This window comes from Nerophis ophidion, linkage group LG01, assembly GCF_033978795.1.
Source record: "Nerophis ophidion isolate RoL-2023_Sa linkage group LG01, RoL_Noph_v1.0, whole genome shotgun sequence".
NCBI classification, from domain to species: domain Eukaryota; kingdom Metazoa; phylum Chordata; class Actinopteri; order Syngnathiformes; family Syngnathidae; genus Nerophis; species Nerophis ophidion.
Genome location: NC_084611.1, coordinates 57,778,883 through 57,804,930, shown reverse-complemented (window position 1 = coordinate 57,804,930; position 26,048 = coordinate 57,778,883). Strand labels below are relative to the sequence as shown.

Genomic DNA, 26,048 nt, shown 5'->3' with positions numbered 1-26,048 from the left:
GTGGCCGTGCGCAACCCAAGGGTCCCTGGTTCAAATCCCACCTAGTACCAACCTCGTCACGTCCGTTGTGTCCTGAGCAAGACACTTCACCCTTGCTCCTGATGGGTGCTGGTTGGCGCCTTGCATGGCAGCTCCCTCCATCAGTGTGTAAATGTGGAAGTAGTGTCAAAGTGCTTTGAGTACCTTGAAGGTAGAAAAGCGCTATACAAATACAACCCATTTATTTTATTTATTTAATGTGTTAATAATTTTACACATAAGTCGCTCCTGAGTATAAGTCGCACCCTTGGCCAAACTAAGAAAAAAACTGCGATTTATAGTCTGAAAAATACGCTAATAGAAAATAAGACACACATTGTGCTGTTATACATATAATACTTAATTTATGCCAAATATATGTTTGATTGAGACTTTTATTAGTAGATTGAACAGTACTGTACATATTCCGTACAATTGACCACTTAATGGTTTTGATTGATTGATTGAAACTTTTATTAGTAGATTGCACAGTACAGTACATATTCCGTACAATTGCCCACTAAATGGTAACACCCCAATAAGTTTTTCAACTTGTGTAAGCCGGGATCCATGTTAATCAATGCATGGTAATTAATCTACAATTTGCTTAAAAAACAAACAAACGAATGATGATAAAGTTGCAAAACTTGAAGCATCATATGGTGAGTGACAACTGTAGTACGAGGGTAGTACGACAGTGGTACTTCTTCTTTTTTATGCTTAAAACAAGGTGAAATGATTTTGAAATGTTGATCTTTTTTTCCTATGTCTTTTAAAGTTGTCTCTTGCTTTCTCTACCCTGCGGCTCCTCTGCTCCCTCCTGTCCTTTTACTTCCCAGCAGTCTGGGGCCCTCCGTGCCCTATTGTTGGTCTCCACAGTAACCTTTGTTAGTTACGCAAGCCTGGGACACATTAGCAGCACAATGCCGAGTCTCTGCTAGTTTTGCCCCTCTTGGTAGTCTTCTTCCATCCCCCTCTCTCGGCTTTCGTCCCGTGAATTTTTACATGAGTTTTGCTTCCCCACTGCCGTCCAGGGTTTTTTTAGTTCTTGCACATTTCTACATTTCCCCTATGCTTGTGTCATATTAGCTGTGCGGGTGTAGGTGTTTATTTGCATGTCTACAATACAGTGCCACATGTATGAAGTTGTGGCAATATACTGGAATCACTAAGAGTGGGCTGTGTAGTGTTCTGTGCATTATCATAATGAGGATGTCTTTTGTGTGGCTATGGGGTAGACTGCATTGTCACTACTCCCTGTCTGTCACAGTTCTGGGAGGAGTGCAAATGTGTGTGTGTGTGTGTGTGTGTGTGCGTGTGTGTGTGTGTGTGTGTGTGTGTGTGTGCGTGCGTGCGTGTGTGCGAGCGAGCATCTTAGACTTGTCCCAGACAGTACCCAAGACCAAGCTTAACATTGTGGTGGGGTGAGGGGTTTATGACAAAGAAACAAGTCTGCAAACGAAGACTGATCACATGGGAATCAGGACTGATTGAAAGAGGTCACACTCACACGAAATGTTTCTTGTACTCAAGGACACATTTCCATTTCCTGTCCTGCGGTGAGAGTTAATATTGACAATCTTCACAGGAGTCGTATAGAAGAATGTGTGCTTCCTCTCCAGTTAAACATTCAGAGGAGGCTCACAAACAAACGAATGAGTGTGAGAAAGTGATTCACGCAAACCAAGTGCGTTCTTCACCTGTGTTGTGTCTTGGTTTATTTAAACCAAGACACAACCAAAACCAGTGCAAGATAAAATGAGTCAATCAAAATGTAGCAACTTGATGCAGATGCAAAGCGTAATAAGCAGAGAAAAAGAGAGGCGATTGCTTGCAACTGTTTAGTAGACTTTGTAATTGAGGTGGCCAATCTTCCAAGGACCACAGCTCCTGTTTGGACCTTCAAAGCTCGTCACCAACTTGCACCACGGTATCAAACACATATACACAGAGGTGTGCGCCACAGGAGGGCCCAGGAATGTTAGAAACCGAGCGCACACAGACACACTGCACTTTTTTTTTTAATTGTGCCTATTGTGCTCTATGACAGAAAAGAAGACAAAAGGTTTTAGTTTTTTTGCATTCTAACACATAAAAATTGTCTCGTTCTTGGTGGCTAACAGTGCAGCTAATGTGAGAAATCAATTCTACCTCTAAATCACTTTAAAACCCGTCACCAATACTTCATTTACGTTCCGTAACCTGTATAATAACCAAGCTGTAGCGACATTGTTATTGTAAGAGTGAACGTCAGCACGAAACGTGTTTGAGTTTGTAATGCACAACATTGCGATAGGACAACAATTTCTATTGACTGAGTAACATAAATAATCATTTTACAGTATCTGTAAAGTATTAGCCTACATTTCATGTTTAGTTTGTACACCGCTAGCCAGACAGCATAGTGTACTAACATGAATGACATGTTGCATGTATTATGCTTATTATTAAAGTGTGACTTGATGGTTGTCTGTTTGGTGCAGCGGGCTTGGGACGTTATTTCCAGATCATTTGGGGTTAAGCACTCCATTTATATCGAAATAGCTTGTCTCCAAATCTCAAATTTGCAGCTTCGTGTCAGGCCGACCTTATTCTTTCGGCTTCAGTCTTCTCCAGCGTTTCACCCTCTTCTCCGTGCTGGTTTATATAAACAGCAGTTCATCCTCTGTTCATTTTGCTTCAAAAAGATAAGGTTGTGAATCCTTATTTGTCCAAAAATAGTTGTTTTCGTAGTCTTCTACCAAGTCTACCATGATTAGAACTCACTAGTTGCTTCAAAAAGATAAGGTTGTGAATCTTCATTTGTCCAAAAATAGTTGTCTTCGTAGTCTTCTACCAAGTCTGCCATGATTAGAACTCACTAGTGTTTGAGTCTGGAAATAAAAACACAAGTTGTTTCTGATAGTTGGAAGTGGAAATCATTTCGCGGAAGAAGTCATTGATTAAATGATCAAAATGACGAAAATTCGGTAAATATTGTACATGTTACATATTGTTATGAACGTGCCTGTTACTACATTACACAGTAGGGCAAAAAAGTATTTAGTCAGCCACCGATTGTGCAAGTTCTCCCACTTAAAATGATGACAGAGGTCTATAATCTTCATCATAGGTACACTTCAACTGTGAGAGACAGAATGTGACAAAAAAAATCCAGGAATTCACATTGTAGGAATTTCAAATAATTTATTTGTAAATTACGGTGGAAAATAAGTATTTGGTCAACCATTCAAAGCTCTCGCTGATGGAAAAAGGTTTTGGCTCAAAATCTCACGATACATGGCCCCATTCATTCTTTCCTTAACACGGATCGATCGTCCTATCCCCTTAGCAGAAAAACAGCCCCAAAGCATGATGTTTCCACCCCCATGCTTCACAGTAGGTGTGGTGTTCTTGGGATGCAACTCAGTATTCTTCTTCTTCCAAACACGACGAATTGAATTTATAACCAAAAAGTTCTACTTTGGTTTCATCTGACCACATGACATTCTCCTAATCCTCTGCTGTATCATCCATGTATCCATTTTGGTATAAACTCAACTCGTCGTGTTTGGAGAAGGAAGAATTTAAGTTTAAGTTTCAAGAAAGTCAACGGGCTCATAGTGATGTTTAGAAAGTAGTTGACTTGGAAGTGTTTGTTATCATTTTGGGGAGAGTCCGCTGCTCCCCTGTTAAACGAATATCTGCTCGACGCTGAAGCAGTGCCAGTGACTCCATGCGCTCTGAATACGCACTGCTGATTGGCTGTTACATCGCTCTGAATAGGCACTGCAGATTGGCTGTTACATCGCTCTGAATAGGCACTGCAGATTGGCTGTTACATCGCTCTGAATACGCACTGCTGATTGACTTTGTATGTAACCAATCAGATGGTTGTGGGCGGGTCAATGCTGGGTGCTCAGACGGAGGCAGAAAGCAGAGCAGCTTGTGAAGACTTACAAACTTGTTCGGTACGCCCGTGTGCCGAACCAATACCCCCGTACCAAAACGGTTCAATACAAATACACATACTGTTACACCCCTGGTATCTGTATTTGTGTATATATATATGTATATACTAGGGTTGTCCTGATACCTATATTTTGTTAGCGGTACCAAAATGTATTTTGATACTTTTCTAAATAAAGGGACCACAAAAAAAGGCATTATAGGCTTTATTATAACAAAATATCTTACAGTACATTAAACATATGTTTCTTATTGCAGTTTTGTCCTAAATAAAATAGTAAACATTCGAGACAACTTCTATTTTAGTAGTATGTAAACAAACAAAGACTCCTAATTTGTCTGTTGACCTATACAGTAACATATTTTGTCATTTATCATTCTATTTCGTCAAAATTATTAAGGACAAACTGCAAAAAATGATTATTAATCTACTTGTTCATTTACTGTTAATATGTGGTTATTTTTTTGTTTCAACATAGAACATGTACACTTCTGTTAAAATGTAATAATCACTTACTCTTCTCAGTGTTTCCCACAGGTCAGGCATCTATTTGTGGTGGTGTGGTCGGGCGATGAGGAGGGAGGGAGGGGGGGTGAGGCAGCAGAGTTGGAATATAATTACAACACTTTATGTACATATTTATATAATATTTACATATTTATATAATATGTAACTACAAGCTCCATTCACATACAGAGTCCCATTGCTTTTATGAGCGGTCAAGCGTGTCAAAAGCCGGAAAAAATTTATAATTATTATTTTTTTGTTTTGTTTTGTTTTGTTTTTTGCGGCGGCCGTAATTCTTTCTTGGCGGGCCGCCACAAATAAATGAATGTGTGGGAAACCCTGCTTCTGTTGTTTGATACTTTACATTAGTTTTGGATGATACCTCAAATTTAGTTATCGATCTGATACCAAGTAGTTACAGGATCATACATTGGTCATATTCAAAGGACGTATTTCCTGAGTTTATAAACATATTATGATTTTTTTTTAAAGGAGAAAAAGATTTTGTGATGCTCAAAAAATATCGATCTAATGATACTGGCGGGCAATCTTAATCGGGCGATTCGGCGCACACATTTTCGGGTGGCCGGCAATGTTTTTGTTCAATGATGACCGATTATGAGCACCCAGGTTCTAGACGTACCTGGTCCTTCACCTTAACGGGATTCATTTTAGTTAGAATATATATTTTTACACAAATGTAATCAAAGTGTTTGGGTTCCAACACAAGAACGGCGCAGTCATCTGTTTTGAACTTTATCTCAGTCTCACCATCTTTTGTAATTCTAGTTCTACTCAGTCCAGTTCATTTATTTGTAGTGCAAATACTCTTAAAGGCACACTCTGTAATATTTTTAATTATTTTGTTGCCAGCAAAGTAAAAAGTGGATTTGAATGAGGAACTAATCTATTTAGATTTAAATAAAGGTTTATAAATGTTACAATTTTACTTTATTTAAGAGGAAATTTGACATTCTGTATTTGTTATTTGCGGCAACTGTTGCAAGTTTTTTGATGTATAGTAATAGCTCAATGCCGTACAATATTGCTCCTGGGGTAGACTGACTGTTATATGGGTCCCACACCTGCAGAACTAGAATAGAATAGAATAGAGTTTTATTGTCATTATTGCAATGAACAGGTTCAAAGAACAACGAAATTGGAGCAGCTCCTCCTAAGGTGCATATACAATATGGTAGTATAAATTAAAAAAATAAAATAAAATAAATAAATAAATAAAAAATAAATTAAAAAAAAAAGATAGAGATGACAGATGTATCTATGTATACATACATAAAACATTATTTCACATTGTAGTCCAAAAAAATAGAAAAACATTTAAACATTACACATGAGGACATGATGGACATATGGACACTCAGTGCCTGTTTAGTGCTACTATGGCTCTTGGGTAAAAGCTATTTTTTAGTCTATTGGTGCTCGCTTTTAGCACCCTGTAGCGTCTGCCTGAGGGTAGCAGTTCCAGGTGGCTGTGCCCGGGGTGGAATGGGTCTTTCAGGATGCTCTGTGCTTTCCTGAGACAGCGGGAGCTGTACAGGTCAGCCAGGGAGGGGAGGGGGCATCCGATTAACTTCTGGGCGGTCTTTATGACTCTCTGGAGCGCCGTTCTCTCTGCGGCCGTGCAGCTGCTGAACCACACGCAGATGCAGTAGGTCAGGATGCTCTCAATGGAGCACCGGTAGAAGGACACCAGCAGTTCCTGTGAGAGGTGGTTGTTCCTGAGTATTCTCAGGAAGTGCAGTCTCTGGTGTGCCTTCTTGATGGTAGCCGTGGTGTTGGTGCTCCAGGATAGGTCGTTGGCCAGGTGGACTCCCAGGGAGCGGAAGTCGGAGACCCTCTCCACACAGTCACCACTGATGATCAGGGGCAGGATGTCCGTTTTTTTCCTCCTGAAGTCTATGACTAGCTCCTTGGTCTTGGAGGTGTTCAGGGCCAGGTTGTTGACTTTGCACCAATCCGACAGCTTCTCCACCTCATCCCGATATGCAGCCTCGTCTCCCTCCGAGATGAGCCCCACTACGGTGGTGTCATCCGCAAATTTGATGATGGAGTTGCTGGAGTGGGCAGGTGTGCAGTCGTATGTGTAGATGGAGTAGAGAAGGGGGCTCAGCACGCAGCCTTGTGGAGAGCCGGTACTGAGGTGCAGGCTTGATGACATGTGGCGACCCAACTGCACCCTCTGGGGGCGGTTGGATAAGAAGTCCTTAATCCACATGCAGATGGAGTTCGAGAGACCCAGGTCTGACAGTTTGGACACCAGTCTATCAGGAATAATGGTGTTAAATGCCGAGCTATAATCCACAAAAAGCAGCCGCACGTAGCTTTCCCCCGTCTCCAGGTGACCCAGGGAGGAGTGTAGGGCTGTGGCGATGGCGTCCTCTGTGGACCTTTTGGCTCTGTAGGCAAACTGGTGTGGGTCGAGCTCGGGAGGGAGGACTGAGGTGATATGGGTCCGTACCAGCTTCTCGAAGCACTTCATAGCTATAGGTGTAAGTGCAACTGGACGGTAGTCATTCAGACATCTGACAGAGTTCTTCTTCGGCACCGGGATTATTGTGGAAGTCTTCAGGCATGATGGGATGACGGCCTGGGAGAGGGACTGGGTGAAGATCTTCGTAAATACTCCGGCCAGCTGGTCTGCACAGTCTCTTAGTACCTGTCCCGGGACTCCATCTGGGCCCGTAGCCTTCCTCGGGTTCACTGCCTTCAGCGTGTCTCACCTCATGCTCCTCCAGTATAAGGGTGCAGCTGCTGTGGGTGTTGGGTGGAACTGTTGTGACGGCTGCAGGTGTTTTTCTCTCAAATCGGGCGAAGAAGCTGTTTAACTCCCCCGCTCGAGAGGCGTCGCCGTCAGCCGAAGGGTTACTGGGTCTGAAGTTGGTCATGTCTTTTATTCCTTTCCATACCTCCTTGGTGTTGTTGCTCTGCAGGTGGGCTTCCATTTTCCTCCTATGTTCGGCATTTGCCTCTCTGATGCCTCTCTTCAGATTGGCTCTGGCAGCACTGTAGAGTGCCAGGTCCTGCGCTTTGAAGGCACTGTCTCTCTCTTTGAGTAAGCCCTGGACTGTTTTTGTCATCCAGGGCTTCCTGTTGGGGTAGACTCGGATGCGCTTGTCCACTGTGACAGTGTCTATGCAGTGTTTGATGTACCCCAGGACTGCTTCTGTGTACTGCTCCAAGTCTGGGTTTTCAAAAACTGACCAGTCTGTTGTATCAAAGCAGTCCTGCAGCTGTTCCATGGCTCCCTCCGGCCATGTTTTGACCGTTTTCATTGTGATAGGAGCACTTTTTCTTATTGGTGTGTAAGCTGGCAAAAGGAGCAGGGATATGTGGTCAGACTTGCCTAATTGGGGAAGTAGTTTGGCTCTATATCCTTTTTTTATGTTGGAATAGACTTTGTCCAGTGTGTTAGCTCCCCTCGTAGCACACTTCACATGCTGGTGAAGTTTGGGGAGCACTTTTTTCAGGTCGACATGATTAAAGTCCCCCGCTATGATGTGGATGCCGTCGGGATATTTGTTCTGTTGTGCACTGATTGTATCGTGCAACAGAGCTAGCGCCGTGCTAGCGTTAGCATCGGGAGCTATATACACGTTTGTGATCAGGACAGCAGAGTGCTCCCTGGCTAGATGGAAGGGTCGGCATTTAACTGTAAAATATTCCAGATCTTGGGAACAGTGGCTGTTAACTACCTTTGAATCAGAAGTCCACTTGTTGTTTAGGTAGGTTAGCAGTCCACCCCCACGCCGCTTGCCGGAAGACACTGCGTTTCTGTCCTGTCTGTGTGCTGTGTGACCGGTTATCTCCATGCTAGCGTCGGGTATTGAGGACGTTAGCCAGGTTTCCGTAAACAATAGGGCGCAGCTGTCCATCACAGTGTTTTGTGCTACACGGAGCCTCACCTCGTCCATCTTGTCCTCTTCACCATGAGGAGCGAGCGACCTCTTATTAGCCAGGAATAGACTTGGTATCGGTGGTCTGTTTGGGTTCATTTTTAGTCTGGCTAACACGCCGCCCCTTCGGCCACGGCGTCTTCGCCTCCGCCTCCTCCTCGCCGGGCACAGTAGCCATGGAGCTCCAGGGCTACGTGCTAACTCCTCTGGGATGTTGTGTCGGCTTGTAAAATCCACCGAAATAGTCTGCTCAGACCGCAATCCAATCTCCAACAAATCGTTTCGGCTGTACATAACCTTCGCCCAGCAAGTTGCTGACTGGGCTAGTAATAAACTATATAAAAACAATAAAAACAATGCACCTAAGCGGAGAGCCTGAAACGTCGCGTCCATGCGCGCCGCCACCCCTGAAAAAAATAAAGTCTGGACATGCCACTGATTGCCACTAACATAGTATATGCATCACTGAAAATGCTTATTTCTAGAAAATCTAAGTTATATTTCATTGTGTACAGTAGGGGTGTAACGGAACATGTATTGAACCATTTTGGTACAGGAGTTTCGGTTCGGTACGGGGGTGTACCAAACGAGTTTCTAAGCTAAAGTCTTAACAAACTGCTTTGCTTCTTCTGCCTCTGTCTGAGCACCCAGCATTGGCCCACCCACACAACCATCTGATTGGTTACATATATAGCGGTAACAGCCAATCAGCAGTGCGTATTCAAAGCGCATGTAGTAAATGCTTCAGCGTCGAGCAAATAGGTGTATAGGAGGTGAGCATAAGGCAGTGTACTCTCCCCAAATGATAATAAACACCTCGCAGTAAACCACTAGAAACATCACTATGAGCCCGTTGGCCTTCTAGAAACTAAAATTGCAGCTCAGCCCGCTCGCAGTTCTGGCTTGAGGTGAGGTTAGCTTTTAACATAACGTTAGCTCATTTTGCGGTGTGTGTGTGCCTTACGAACAGAAAAGCTTTGAATGGCAGGGTCCCTGCTATCACATGTTGATAAAAATATTAAATTTACATAATAAAAACAAACAGGCTTCCCAAATGCTGTGATAAATTTAGCATGATGAGTTGACTTGAAACTGTTTATGTTGCACTTTTTATATATAGAAGAAAGGTTTTGTCATTTTATTTAATCTGAGCAACAATTTGAGGCAGTTTAATGTTGTTTAACGTGGGAAGAAATTATTATAGTGTTCCCAATGTTAAAAGGATAAAGCCATTGTCCACAAATTTGGTAAATAAATAACCAAAACATTTATATTTTGTTGTTTTCTTACTGTACCGAAAATAAACCAAACAGTGACGTCTAAACCAAGGTACGTACCGAACTGAAATTTTTGTGTACCGTTACACCCCTAGTGTATAGTGATATCAGGAAAATGAAAGGCAGACAAGAGTGACGTTCGTATTTGTAATTTCTAAAAATATATTTGAGTCAAGCGCCTTATTTGTGTGTCATCTGCTCATCTGTGGGCCGGGTGGAAAGTGTGTTAAAGAGCTAGACTAAGTAAAGTTTATCTCGGATCAGACTTACCACTCACTGTGTCTTCCCTCATCCTGTAACACCTACCTTGCTAACACTGCATAGATTAATCCATTGAATGGCAGCATGTATATGCACATGTGTGTGACTGATTACTGTCAACGTCACACAATGACTTCATCGAGTGCAGACTGCATTTAGTTATGTCTGCAAACCTATTTATAAGGCTGTTTTTTTTTACCAATGCAGTACCGTAATTGGCTTTTTAAGTCAATGACATGTTATTAATTACCCCCAAAATTATTTTCGATATACAAACATGGGGCCCATTCGAGCATTTGCCATAGTATTAGATTTGAAAAAAATACTTGATTGTTAAAAAATGTTGTCATTTGTGTGGAATTGATTGATTTAATGTTGCATAAACTACTTGGCTACAAACATGTTAAGATTAAGGTCAGTAAACGCTGTTAAGGGCAAGCTGTATACTGACTTCTGTGTGCGTCCCTATTATAGTTAATTAGTCAAACAGAGAACAAAGGTGGGTGTGAAAAAAAACTTGCCTATTCATTATTAGTAATCGTCTGGAATTGTTTTATGCTGTCTTTTACTTTTAGACTTTCAATCAAAAATTGTTTCAAGTTGTCACACATTATTATTTCAAGTTGTCACACATTAGAGCAGAGATAGGGAACCTATGTGGCTCTTTTGATGACTGCATTTGGCTCTCGGATAAATTTGAGCTGACACTGCTTAACACAATAAGTAATGACTAATTCCACTTGTAATAAGTGTTACAAATAACGTTCAAAATATAAAACATGCTCATACATTTGAATCCATCCATCCTTTTTTCTCCCGCACTTGTTCAAGAAGTTGCATTAAGGGTAAGAAGTGATTTATTTATTATTGGTTTGTTTAGGGCTTGCCCTCCTGGGGGTTCTTCCGACCATTAAGCACCAACATATTTTTTTATTTTTCAATAAGTCTCTCAGTTGCTTTCCAGCAATTGTCTTTTTCTCTTTAGTTCTCGCTCGCACTCTGGCTCCAGCTCCAACCCTGTCTCTCCTCCTGGCTGCTGCTTATAACAGAGCGACAGGTGATTGGATAACAAGGCCCAGGTGGGCCATCTACGCAACTGTCGCTGATTTCGAGGCCGGTCCTGGCACACCCTGCTTCGCTGCAGGCCCGCAGGCCACGCCCCTTCCATAGTTAGCTTCAGAATAACAATTTTATTACAAAGAATAAGAGACCTATTATACTCTAGAAATGTTGGTCTTACTTAAAAATTAATGCGTTTAGTTGTGTTTAGTGTTGAAAAAAAACAACATATGGCTCTTACAAAAATACATTTTAAAATATTTGGATTCTTGACTCTCTCAGCCAAAAAGGTTCCCCACCCCTGCATTAGAGCAATCATCTACTCATTAGAGCAGTAATTTACTTTCAAAACTTCCGGCTTTATGTGGACAGCTCCCCCTTCTGGATTACTGAAAGTCTGCGTTGTGAAGACCTACTCTTTTGTTCACAGTACATCATGTTACTGAACTGAAGAAATAATCAATGCAAGCTATACAATGAGGTTATGCTGCTGTAATGAAGTTTTGCTCTCACTATCCTTGGCCGCTTGTCATCGTAGTCCACCCGATTTCAGCTAAGTTAAGGTACTGCTGTCACCTGAGGAGTTCCCTCAGCCATTTTACACTGTCACCAATAAAACACACAATACAACTTTTTGCAGCTACTGTACAGCGGTGTTTGTTATTAGCATATTGATTGCATCAGTTGCAGCGCACACAAATGTCCTGTTTCTTCTAACCACTTTTAATTGGCCATCTGGGTAAGGACATGAGGCTCGACAAGTATTACAGGCGAACACTTGTATCGCTCAATCGCTAGAAACGGAGGAGAGGAAAAAAGTCCTCTGCTGTTATCGCCGTAATTAAAACCTCAATGTCGAATTGATGTTCATTAATCATGCAGCACTAGTGGATCTTACAGGATACATTCCAATACACTTCAACCTTGGAGACTTTGCATCTGTAAGCAACTATAATTATTTGATACTTGATAATTTTATTGACATATGTGTTGTTTTAGACTGTATTATTGTCCAAATAAGGACACTTATTACATTCGTCTAATACAGTTGTGAATCTTAGAACAACTCACAATTCAATTCAATTAGGATTATTCGGGTGAAGATTAAATTCTGAATCGATTTTCGAATCAAACCTGAGCCTAGTCTTTAAAATATTTTACACCTCCCTTATGCCGAAGTACATGTCGAACTACTTCCACATGGGGATACTTTAGATTTTTTAAAAATGTTCTAAAAATAGCAAATATTCAAAAATCCCTTATAAATATATTTATTGAATAAAACGTCAACAATATATGAATGTAAGTTCATAAACTGTGAAAAAAATACAACAATGCAATATTCAGTGTTGACAGCCAGATTTTTTGTGGACATGTTCCATAAATATTGATGTTATAGATACATTTTTTTGTGAAGAAATGTTTAGAATTAAGTTCATGAATACAGATGGATCTCTATTACAATCCCCAAAGAGGGCACTTTAAGTGTATAATTATTATTATTTATTTACAATTGAATCACATGTTTATTTTTCAACAAGTTTTTAGTTATTTTTATATATTTTTCCCAAATAGTTCAAGAAAAACCACTACAAACGAGCAATATTTTGCACTGTTATACAATTTAATAAATCAGAAAATGATGACATAGTGCTGTATTTTACGTCTTTATCTCTTTTTTTTCAACCAAAAATGCTTTGCTCTGATTAGGGGGTACTTGAATTAAAAAAATGTTCACAGGGGGTACATCACTAAAAAATAGGTTGAGAACAACTCGCGTAAATGACCGCCATAACCACAACACCAGGGGGAGCTCCACAAACCACGTTAAACTCAGATTCAGATCTAACAAAGGTCTTAACTCATTCTCCTTCATGCTACATCATTATGGAATGCACTCCCAACAGGTGTAAAAGAAAGTTAATCTCTACTCTCCTTTAAAACCGCACTGAAAGAACACCTCCAGGCAACTACAACCTTAGACTAATACCATCATTACATCAAATGTAAATAATCAAATGTATATAATTTTTCTTATGCTTTCTGAGCTCACTATGTTCACTGCTCGCTGTACATATCCTACGAAGTCAGACCTACACTGTTTCAATGTCCATTTCTCAGATGATATAATTGTTGATGAATGAAGTGCTGATATCAACCAAACCCCCCCCCCCCCCCCCCCCCGATTTTAAATAATGTAAATAATTACATGTATATATTCTGATGATTAACTTGTGTGATGACTGTATTTTGCTGATAGTGTATATTTGTACCATGAATTGATTAACGTGGACCCCGACTTAAACAAGTTAAAAAACTTATTCGGGTGTTGCCATTTAGTGGTCAATTGTACAGAATATGTACTGTAATGTACTGTACAATCTACTAATAAAAGTGTCAATCAAAAAATTATTCTCACAATATTTTATTTGGTATGAAAATTATAGTACATTCTCATCAAAACAGGTTACAGGTGATAAAAGCTTCTCTTGGTTGCTGACGTACACGTGACGTGAAGATGGCCTAAAACTTTTTTTCACAATGTATGCTTGAAAAATTTAAAAACATTTTCCCACATCCCATATCTCCAGCTTGTGTGTTATTTTTCTCAGCTTTTCTGTAGATCCCAGCTCGTAGTAGCCTACAGCCTATCATGTTGATGTTTTGTAAATGTCTTGACTGAAGTACAAGAAAAGACCAGCCTTGTGTGCTTATTGGGGGACATGTAGATGTTAATTGGCTGTACAGCTTTTCACAGGTAAACACAGTGCAGGACTACTTGTATCAGAGATTTTAGATACAAGCCGTTATGATCCATTACTTGTTTTTTTTACTAATATCGGACCGATCAGTATCAGATCGCAACACCCCTACTCACTGAGTTATAGTCTTGTCTATTTCTATTGTATTGTCCATTTGCTAAAATGTGAAGTGTGTAGCTACTTTTATGAAATATCGTTTTTAGCTTGTGAAGTATTTCCATTTTCAAGATTTAAGTTTTCTTTAAATGAGGAAAACTGACACTATACCTTGCTAGTTAGCAGGGTTGAGGCACTGAGTTAAAATCTGTTCGATTTTTTCTATTCACACAAGATGTAATTCATAAATGTTTATTTTTCCAGTCATACAAATGAAACATAAATCTTGGTGTTTTTTTTTATCAGATAGTGATGATTGGCTTTGTGACGAAGGAGGTAATCTCCAGAGATTGACTGCATGACGTGTCTTTGAGCAGAGGAAAATCTGTGGATTAGCTCTGAAATACACACACACACACGCCCACACAAAGCCTTCCATGGTCATTGATTGGCTTACTAACCTTCAGATGGCGTCAGTTGTGTGTTGTCAGATGAGAGCAGAACGAGGGACCCTCAACAGGAGAGAAGAGAGGCGTGAATGAATACTACTTGTTTTTGAGCCTGAGTTTTAGTTTTTCTCCTCTTCATCACTCCATCCATTTCTCTACCGCTTGTCCCTTTCGGGGTTCCGGGGGTGTTGGACCCCACTTCAGCTGCATTAGGGCGGAAGGCGGGGTACACCCTGGAAAAATCGCCATTATTTTTTTGTCCTTTGATACCAACGTAAAATGACCGTCATCTGTTTTTCAAAGTAAGATTCTTTTGGTTTATTTGCTGGTTTTAAATTACTTGTAAGGGTACTTGTACTTGTAATCCCTATAGCACTTTAAAGATTGATTGATTGATTGTTTGATTCATTGATTGGTTGAGACTTTTATTAGTAGATTGCACAGTACAGTGCATATTCCGTACAATTGACCACTAAATGGTAAAACCCGAATAAGTTTTTCAAATTGTTTAAGTCAGGGTCCACGTTAATCAATTCATGGTATAAATATATACTATCAGCATAATACAGTCATCACACAAGTTAATCATCAGAGTATATACATTGAATTATTTACATTATTTACAATCTGGGGTGTGGGATGTGGAGGGGGTTGGGGTGGGGGGGTTATGTTTGGTTGATATCAGCACTTCAGTCATCTACATGAGACAGTGAAACAGTGTAGGTCTGACTTGGTTGGATATCTACAGCGAGCAGTGAAAATAGTGAGCTCAGAAAGCATAAGAACAAGTATATACATTTGAATATTTACATTTGACTAATTACAGTCCGGGGACGTGGGATGTGGTGGGGGGAGGGTGTTAGTCCAGGGTTGTAGTTGCCTCGAGGTGTTCTTTTAGTGTGGTTTTGAAGGTAGGTAGAGATGCACTTTCTCTTCCACCTGTTGGGAGTGCATGCCGTATTGAGGTGGCATAGGAGAATGAGTTAAGACCTTTGTTAGATCGGAATCTGGCTTTATCCTGGTTAAACAATATTTTTTTTAACAATATTGTACAGTTTGATTTGGAATATGTTAACATAGGGATGTGTTCTGTTGCAGTGTTCCCACTGTTCCTGTGAAGAACCTCAATGGATCTAGTCCTGTTCACCCTGCGTTGGCCGGTGAGATCACACACACACACACACACACACACACAAACATGACTGTTTGATGTTACAGACAAGTACACTGCTCGCAAAAAAGTAAGGGATATTTTGCTCGGTCAAATTTCAGGATGAACCATTATCTAACCTTAACATGTGAACCTACTAATATTTTTAACACAGTACACATGTCTAACTGTATAATGATCCACTACTTGGTGGGTTCTAACAAAGAAAAATTAATGTGTGTGTGTGTGTGTGTGTGTGTGTGTGTGTGTGTGTGTGTGTGTGTGTGTATGACCCTGGTTTAAATATGAGCTTCATCATGCTGTTCACATTTTGACATGAGAACAAGACGACCCGAACAATTGATCGAGTACATACGTCTGCAATGCAACGCTAAAACTGCTGCCCTACTTAGTCCTCCTGTACAGCACATTTTTAAGAATTTTGAATCAATTTCCATTTCTCATCTTAAAAAAAATCAGCCCAGCAATTAAACCCCACTGGCTGTCTTCTCGATATTATACCTGCTTAAATAATGCTGGAGGGTATGTACACCATTGGTCCTAGCCTTGTTCTTTTTATTGACAGCTGCTTCAGGCTGGGTATTGTCCTCGCTGCCCTGAAGCATGCTGTAGTCAGACCATTTCTAAAAAGCATAACCTAGTCCCATCCATTCTATCCAACTTTTGTCCAAAATCACATTTCCCTTTTCTGTCTGAGATCATGGAAATACTTGTCCTTACACAACTTCAGCCATATCTGTCCCTCAATGATATTGTTAACAAGTTTCAGTCAGGATTCAAGAATTGCCAGAGAACAGAATCAGCATTACTAAAAGTCCAAAATGACATCCTTATGGCCGTCAACACCAAAAATGCTGTTGTGGTAGTCCAGTCCTTTTGGACGTCACATCTGCCTTTGACACTGTGGACCATGCAGTCCTCATGTCCTGCCTGGAGGACTGCGTTGGACTACGTGGTTCTGTGCTAAGATGGTTTTCCTCATATCTCTCCCTGAGGTCCTTTTCAGTAATGATTCATGATCTTTTCTCCACAGTTGCTCCACTTTCTTCTGGCATACCCCAGAGTTCAATACCTGGGCCTATTCTTTTTTCTCTTTACATGCTCCCATTAGGTTAAATAATATCCAAATATGTTAACTTCCAGTTTTATGCTGATGATGTGCAACAAATTAACTCCGTCGTTAGAGCAGGGGTTTTTTTTCCAGCGGAGACTTTTGGCAAATGTGAAGCCTTTTCTGCCGTGGGCAGACCTTGAAAAAGCCATTCATGCCTTCATCAGCTCTAAAATGGACGACTGTAATGCCCTTTATAATGGACTAAATCATTCACTCCTCCACAATCTCCAGTTAGTACAAAATACAGCTGCTAGCCTCCTGACTAATACTCCAAAACATGCCCATATTATCCCGTTTCTCTTTGCTCTCCATTGGCTCCCAGTAGAGCTGGGCGATATGGCCTTTTTAATATCTCGATATTTTTAGGCCATGTCATGATATATATCTCGATATTTTGCTTTAGCCTTGAATTAACATTTGATGCACATAATCACACCACAATGATGATTCTATGTGTCTACATTAAAACATTCTTGTTCATACTGCATTAATATATGCTCATTTTAAACTTTCATCCAGAGAGGGAAATCACAACTAAGTCAATTGACCAAAGCTCTATTTATTAAACAGTTGTTAAGCAGTGGCACAAACATTCATGTCATTTCAAAACAGAAAGTGCAAGATTGTCAGAGACATTTTAAAACAAGCTATAAGTGCACTTTTGTGCATGATGTCACTAAGTTGACGTATCAAAACAACCCTAAATTAAAGTGCACTTTTTGTACATAACTCCACTACAATAGTTTAAAACAAATAAAGTGCACTTTTGTGCATGATGTCACACAATATATTTTAATAACTGTCAAATGAAAATGAGCTGCATAATAGGAAATCAAATAGTGTATGTCCTTCGCTATGTGGTAGGTTCCTGCAGACGTTATCTCCTTCTGTTGTTGACTATTTTTTTCATACAGTGTTGATGTGGAAATGGTTGCCACAGCCTTTTGTTGGTGTGGCACCGAACGGAGATGTTGACATGCGTAGTATGCACTCTTCATTCTGTAGCATGTGACTTTTCAAATGATGCTACATATTAGCAGTAATGCTACTTTTTGTCGCAACACTTTTGCCCCACACTTGACAAATTAAGTCTGTCTGTTAGACATACAGTTGTGATCAAAATTATTCGACCCCCACACAATTTTGGTGTTTTAGCAAGTTGGACATTTATTCCGTATTTTGTTTATAGTCATATCAAATAAAGATGCATTAAATAGACAAATGCAACTTGAATTACAACATTATATTTTGTAACATACCAAACAGTGTCATTTCTCTTAATATCTCATTGACAAAATTATTCAACCCCTTGAAGATCATAACTCTTAAGAACAGAATTTGAATAAGGTCTTTTCAATCAGGTGTTGAAAACACCTGTAGATGTGATTAGAACCATAACGAGCAACAATTAAACTGATTGAAAAAGACTGTGACCCTCAGCTTCTTGTAGATGGTCAATGTTGTATTTGCAACATGGTGAAGTCCAGGGAGTGGTCACAGAAGTCAAGAGAGGAGGTAATTTCTCTTCATAAGAAGGGATATAGATATAAGAAAATAGCAAAGACATTACACATTCCAAGAGACAAAGTTGGTATTATAGTTTGCAAGTTTAAAGCTAAAGGCACAGTGGAAACACTACCTGGGCGTGGTAGAAAGACGATGCTGTGTGCAACTGCTGTCCGGTATTTGAAGCGTACAGTGGTGAAAACCCCCGGGTAACAGCTGAGGAACTACAACAGGACATTGCAGAGAGGGGAACGCAGGTTTCGTCCCAGACAATAAGGGGCGCACTACGAGATGAAGGCCTCCATGCCAGAACTCCCAGGCGCACCCCACTTCTGACTACCAGGCACAAGGAAAATAGACTCCAGTATGCCAAAAATCATATGGACAAACCCCAAAGGTTTTGGGAAACTGTTCTATGGAGTGATGAGACAAAAGTGGAACTCTTTGGGACTATGAATCAACGTTATGTCTGGAGGAGATAAAATGAAGCTTACAAAGAGAAGAACACCTTTCCTACTGTTAAGCATGGTGGGGGGTCAATCATGGTCTGGGGCTGTTTCTCTGCCTCAGGTGCCGGAAATCTCCAGCGCGTTCAAGGCATTATGAATTCTATTTCCTACCAGGATATATTAGCTGCAAATGTCATGAAGTCCGTGACGAAGCTGAGGCTTGGGAGACATTGGACCTTCCAACAGGACAACGATCCCAAGCATACCTCCAAATCAACATCAGAGTGGTTGCAGAAGAAGGGCTGGAAGAGACTGGAGTGGCTTTCACAGTCGCCAGACCTAAATCCTATAGAAAACCTGTGGTGGGACTTGAAGAAGGCAGTTGCAGCACGCAAGCCCAAGAATATGAATGAACTGGAGGCCTTTGCCCAAGAGGAATGGGCTAAAATACCTGTAGATCGTTGCAAGAAGCTTGTGTCCGGTTATGTATCACGTTTGAAGGACGTAATTACTGCCAATGGGTGTTCTACTAAGTACTAAAGATGCATTAACTAGGGGGTTGAATAATTTTGTCAATGAGATATTAAGAAAAATTTACTTTTTTGGTCATTTGTAAAATACAGTGTTTCAATTTAAGTTGCGTTTGTCTATTTGACACATCTTTATTTGATATGACTATAAACAAAATACGGAATAAATGTCCAACTTGCTAAAACACCAAATTGTGTGGGGGTTGAAAAATTTTGATCACAACTGTATTCCCACTTGAAGCCAAACCACCGCCAAACGATGGACCCCCTGCTGTTTTTCTTGGGAATTAATTCTTCCTTCATATGTTACAATATTCGCACCGTCTTTTTCTCATATTACCACTCGCACCACAGCTAACGTTATTCATGCCGCTACCACTCTGCTCCGCGAGGGCGTATATGTATGTGACGTATGTAAGAATGTGCGCTTGCTTTAGGTCTCTGTGAGAAGGAGAGACAAGAAAGAGTGAGAAGAGCCTGTAGCATAATGCCCGCAGCTAAAAGCAACTGTGTGAGAACATATACTTGAATATCACGATGTAGTCATTTCGAGTATATCGATATATATCGCTCAGCCCTAGCTCCCAGTCTGTTTCAGAATGCATTTTAAAATCCTTGTTTTTAAGGCCATCCAATGGTCTGGCCCTAGCATACTTGGTTGATATTTTAACTGTTCGCTACCAACCAAGGAATTTGCGCTCATCTTTACAAACATCTTTGGAAGAACCAAGGACTAGACGTAAAAAAATGGGATGATCGTTCTTTTTCCACATCCGCACCTAAGTTATGGAACTCCCTGCACCTGAGTTGTGAGCCATCACGGAGCTCAAAGCTTATAAATCCCAACTAAAAACCTAAGTGTTTGAATTGGATTTTAACAAACAATTGCTCTAAGTATTTATTATTACTGTTTTAATATGCGCGTTTTTACTTGCTTTCAACTTATTTGTCCTGTAAAGCACTTTATGCGCCATTGTGATGTTTTGAGATGCTATAGAAATAAACCTTGATTGATTGATTGATTGATTGATTGATTGATTGATTTAGAGTTAGTTTGTTAGCATTAGCATTCTGTTTACTCTGGTTGAGGCTATTAACTACACAAATGGAGAGCCACTGACTAATGTTATAACATGTAATAAAGTAAATAGTTAATATTTGATGTAATTTTCCTTCGTTGCACTCGTGTACTGCCTCCTTTATTTAACATTTATCCAACAAAGTGAGAGTAGTAAGCAGCTAAAGTCGTTACTTCAAGATCTTACTCCACCGTAAATACGTATAAAAGAGTCCGTCCAGTTCTCGACACAGATGCCCCACAAAAGTTGCTGCAAGTTGAAAGTGAATTTTGTTCTTCTTTCTCTTTGTTGTTGGGTTTGTCGTAATAGAATTAAAGTTAAAGTACCAATGACTGTCTCACACACTAGGTGTGGTGAAATTTGTCCTCTGCATTTGACCCATCCCCTTGATCACCCCCTGGGGAGTGAGGGAAACAGTACAGCAGTGGTGCCGCGCCCGTGAATCTTTTTCGGTGATTTAACCCCCAATTCCAACCCTTGATGCTGAGTGCCAAGCAGGGAGTTTTGGGTCCCATTTTTACAGTCTTTGGTATGACTCGGACGGGGTTTGAACTCTCAACCTATTGATCCCAGGGCGGACACTCTAACCACTAGGCCACTGAGTAGGTTACACAAGAAATAAAATAAGTTGTAGGAACGTCAACCAACGGTGTTCAACCAATCATCATTCGACAGCAGAGCCCGCCCTCAAAAAGGTTCCGAGTAGGTTTGAAAAGTCTCACCGAGCTAGGAGGAACACCGAAAGTTTACTGAAGAACTATATTTATCTGAGTAGTTTTTGGTGGAAAAACAGGGAGAACTTTAGTTAAATGTAGGGATGCATCGAATAATCGGTAACCGAATATATTCGGCCGAAAATGGGAAAAAAAGCCACATTCGGCCTACGGTGGAATGGGTTAAAAGCAAGGCCGAATAGTGGCGTGTGATGCAATTTTTTGACGCGATGACGCAATTTTTGACGCGATGACGCAATCAACCAACGTGCGGTGACGTTGTAACCCGGCGCTTACGGAAAAATGTCAGTGTGGAGATATTTTAAAGTGTCAGAAAGTGACAAAAGTATTGCAGTTTGCAACGAATGTTCAGCCAAACTGTATCGAGGAGGTGCCTCAGCAAAGACCTTCAGCACTACTGCTTTAATTTATCATTTAAAAGCCAAACACCCAGAAAAGCATGCCGAGTATGAGAGAGAGACTGCTGCGGCTGCGGCTGCAGCTGCAGCAGCTGAAAGGAGAGCTGGTCACAGCACGAGAACGCCCACCCCGTCCGTGGCCGACGTCTTTCAGAGGACGAAAAAGTTTGCGACTGACAGTGCCAAAGCAAACGGAAATACAAAGAAGGTAATGGAGTTTATGGCTTTGGATGATCAACCGTTTAGTGTTGTGGAGGACATTGGCTTTCGGAGACTCATGGAGCACATTGAGCCCCGTTACACGATACCGAGCAGACGGTATTTCTCTGATGTGTGCTTACCGCATATGTACGACAGTGTTGCAGCCCGCTTCCACGAGTTCTTGGTTAAAGATAATGATGTTCACTTCAGCTTCACGACAGACATATGGAGCGCGGATGTTAGCCCCACCAGCATGCTGAGTTTAACTGCACAATGGGTAGACGAGGATTGCAAGTTCCAAAATATTGTACTTCACTCACAGGAGTTCAGAGGGTCCCATACGTTTACTTGAGCCTTCTGTTTACGTTATTAGCCTATCTACTGTGGCTAAGCAGACTTTTGCCAAAAGTACAATAATTCATTTGTTATGGGTTTATCCACTTTAATGCACTTTATTTTTTGGAATGCGTGTTTTGTTTGAAGGCCTAATATAAATGAAAAACTGTGCTTTTTTTGAAAAGCAAAGCCTACTGGAATATTTAAAAAATGTCAATATTCAATAAAAATGTACTTTATTTAAAAAACATGTCTAAAAATGTATTCTAGGCTATTTATGCAATATAAAAAATTTTGTGAAAAACTGCATTCATTATTCGGTATTCGGCCTTCGGCCAAGTGTTTAAATGTTATTCAGCTTCAGCCACAAATTTTCATTTCAGTGCATCCCTAGTTAAATGATAAAGTTCCTGTGGTGGAAAAGAGCTTATTAAGTCAGCCCTTCAACCAGCCATTTAGCGCATTATACACACAATCTTAACTTGGAGAAGACGCGACGAAATGCTGAAGACCTGCCGAAAGTGATCGACCCGGGCATCGGAAAAGGAAATTTCTGCCTCGTGATTTAAGTAAAAGCAAAAATGAGGCAGAGAAAACACCAGGCGAAGCAATCCCGAGTCTCCTCAACTCTGACACTTAATAATCCAGCTCCATCGCGCAGGAGTAGGAGGATGAAGACAGCGCTCTTTTGTTAAATTTTTGCGTCTGTGTGATATGATATATTTCATGTTTTAATGTGTGCACCTTCGGCCAATATACTGTATGTGCAAAATGTAATTTGTCCAAAAATTTGGTTGGTGTGGCTTATATAAACAGGTGCTCCCCATAGTCCAGAAATGATAGTAAATACATTAGGTTACCATTTTTCTCTGACTAATTTCACTTGATCAAACATTGTACACTACAAAATAATAAAAGTAAGTATAATTTGTCCTGATATTGTCTTGGATCAATATCTGTATTTGCCAATAAGGCTCCAATATTGATGTCACATTGTAGGTAAAAAAAAAGTTGTATAGGGACACACATGGTCAATGTACATCTTACTTGATCAGCGTTTACTGGCCCTAAGCCTAATATAGGACACCCCTAAGTGTTTGTGAGTAGTGTTCCTTGCATCTTGTGCATTACTTTTTATTGAATAATCAAAATCTGTGATCCTATAACTTTTTCTTTTCCAACTCTGCATATTTCAGGAATCACCGGCATCCTGATGAGTGCTGCTGCTCTGCCTGTGTGTCTTACCAGGCCGCCTAAACTGGTACTGCACCCTCCTCCTGTCAGCAAAAGTGAAGTTAAACCAGTGCCAGGCTTTGGCCACTGTTGCAGAAAAACCACCAAGAAGCAGGCTCGTAAGGGTAATAGTCTATAAACTAAGTAAACCAACATACATTGAACTGCACCCTAAATATCCACATCAAACACCAGAGACATATGTCAACTTCAAATTTTGTCTGCAGGTAAAACTCCAGAGGAGGTGGTTAAAAAGTACCTGCAAAAAGTAAAGAATCCACCAGACGAGGTATGACCAATATTTCGGCATCAGTTAAAAAATTTAAATTAAATATTAAAGCTTTGTTTTCCTTACTAGGATTGCACCATATGTATGGAACCCTTAGGGGGTCCATCTGGATACAAAGGTCCAGGTGTTGGACCCGTTTCCAGGGCAGAGTCTGTTGGGCGTCTTGCACAGTGTGGACACCAATACCATTTCCAGTGTCTGGTGGCCATGTATAATAATGGAAACAAGGACGGCAGGTACAATAGTCAATAACCATATCAAGCATATGCTGTAATCTCCCAATATTTACCGAATGATTCCTTTGGTATTAGTCTTCAGTGTCCCACTTGTAAAACCATATATGGTGTAAAGACTGGTAGCCAACCAGCAGGGAAAATGGAGTACCACGTCATCCCTCACTCACTACCAGGCCACCCGGACTGCAAAACTATACGCATCATCTATAACATCCCGCCAGGCATTCAGGTACTTAGAAAGAACACAGCAGCTCAGTGTGTTCATTTGAATTTCATCCTCATAACAGTGATGCTTATCAACAAGAGTTCTGGAATTTAGTTTTGACATGTGTGATCAGGGACCAGAGCATCCGAATCCAGGGAAGCCCTTCACTGCCAGAGGCTTCCCAAGACACTGCTACCTCCCAGACAGTGAGAGGGGACGTAAGGTAAACTTCCTTGACCTTCCTGACACATTTACTTACATTTCATGCACCCAAAGTTGTTAGGCCTTAACACTTCATCAAAAAAATAGCATTGACTGAATGAAGTCAATCAGCGACCGGGCCAGACCCATGAGTTCTCCCTGAATTTTAAATACCTCAGCATGCTAAAACATTCTAGCTCTATATCCTTCTCAACTGCACGGTTGCTACTTGTAAAACCACGGGTTGTGTCAAACCAAGTGCGAAAGGTAAGATTTTTATTTTGGAATGTCCCAATCAACTTTTCGGTCTCTGAACCTGATGCTATATTTTTGTTTTAAGATTGGATTCGATCCCATTTTGAGTCCTGATCTGATACTTTGACAATTGATCATAGAACTAAAAATGTTTTATAGTAAGTAACTAAAGTAAACACAATAACACCTTTTTATAAAAGATATCTTTTTATAAAACATATCTTTAAAATGTTCTTGTATTGTTTTAAATCAGATTATGTATTGCATTTGTGGTATTGAATTATTTATTTTAACAAAACAATGTCTAGTAATAACTAAACAAAAGCAAAATCTAAAATTAGCTCTCATTTTTATTATTTGGGTTTTGCCCTTAAAGTGTGTATCCAAAGACTTACTCCCAGAGTATGTAAACAATAACAAAAATTACCCCAAAAATATTATTTAATAATGAGAACAAGACAAATTATTGATCACAAAACTTTTGACAGCTTTTTTCCTCTTCTCTCTCGTCCTCGTTCTTTTGTTTTCCTTTGAGTTGTCTCTCTTTAGCCGCACTCTGGTCTCTTTATCAGCGCAGCTACATCCCAATAGGTGGACCACTCACATATACGCTCTATTGGAGCAGTCTTATTTTACTCATTAAAAAATTAATTGAAGTAACAAATCAATGTGTTTTTTCTGATTGAAACAATCGTTTTTACTCAAACAATTGCAGCCCTAGCTGGGACACAACTGTGGTAAAGATTGGCTGTGCTCAGCCGCTCATCAACCTGTCAACAATCAGTTAAAAAAGGTAAATATCGGCCTGATCCGATCCCGGGATCAGGAAATCTCTATTCGTAGTAGTTATTCAGCTCAACTGATACTGTACGGGTATAAAACACTGCAGGCCGCTCGGGGGGGTTTATTTTTATTTTTTTCTTTGTCATGAAAAAGGGAGTTTTTTGTCATGAAAAATTTAGTTTTTTTGGGGGTGGTGCACTAATTGTAAGTGTATCTTATGTTTTTTATGTTGATTTAATTAAAAAATTAAAAAAATTCATAAAAAGTTCTTCCGCGGCCCGGTACCAATCGAGGTGGTTGGGGACCACTGGTCTATATGACTTCATACAATTTGCATAACGCAATAATTAAAAATGTTATACATACATTTAAAAACAAATCTGTTTGATTAGTATTAGCATATTTTTTTCTTTATATTGCATCACTAGTCAATAGTATATATATTATGACCATTCTTACTATATACCTCTTAAAATTGTCTTCCTTGGCATTCAATAGTTGTTGGCTGACAATCAGGTTCCGGAAAGTAACAAAGTCAACATGTGAACGTTATCTTGTCATGCCAAAAGTGATAACTAGTCATTGTTTATTAGCAATATATCTGTAAAAAAAAAATCACTAAAAGCAGATAAAAATACATACAAAAAAGAAATAAAATGTTATCTACATTTTCCATATCAATATTCTGTATGTGACTTGCAATCCATAATCGCCCTCTTTCTATTTACACCGTTGTATTGTCCGTTTTTGCACAATTTTGGTCAGATAATACTAGCAAAATGCTTCTCTTTTTTTCTCTATTCTGACAGACAAAAAGCACTATAAAAGTTGACTATTTAGCTTTAGCACAGGTGCTAACTGTCCCTTTCACAAACAATACGTTGTTGTGATTTCCTGCACAATGGTTGCATTCCTGGTTGTTGTAATGTGATAACAGTCGATAGGAAGCATACTGTTGGTTTTCAGAAAGTCTTCGGAACATTGGGCATTGGAATTTATTGGCAACGCAGAAAAATGGTCGTTGCCAAATTTGCCG

The 26,048-nt window shown here is 40.1% G+C and overlaps 1 protein-coding gene across 2 annotated transcripts in view; it reads left to right on the top strand.

The window, feature by feature from the left end:
- Positions 1 to 26,048, top strand: part of LOC133557499 (E3 ubiquitin-protein ligase DTX1-like) — a 66,659-nt gene that overhangs the window by 28,897 nt on the left and 11,714 nt on the right. Inside the window, exons 5-10 of one of the 2 annotated variants that reach the window (XM_061907989.1) lie at positions 15,391 to 15,452; positions 23,007 to 23,162; positions 23,271 to 23,332; positions 23,402 to 23,568; positions 23,644 to 23,797; positions 23,907 to 23,996. In XM_061907989.1, the coding sequence (XP_061763973.1) occupies positions 15,391 to 15,452; positions 23,007 to 23,162; positions 23,271 to 23,332; positions 23,402 to 23,568; positions 23,644 to 23,797; positions 23,907 to 23,996 (691 nt within the window). Of the gene's footprint in view, positions 1 to 15,390; positions 15,453 to 23,006; positions 23,169 to 23,270; positions 23,333 to 23,401; positions 23,569 to 23,643; positions 23,798 to 23,906; positions 23,997 to 26,048 lie in introns of both variants that reach the window. The other variant, XM_061907981.1, reaches the window with a different exon arrangement.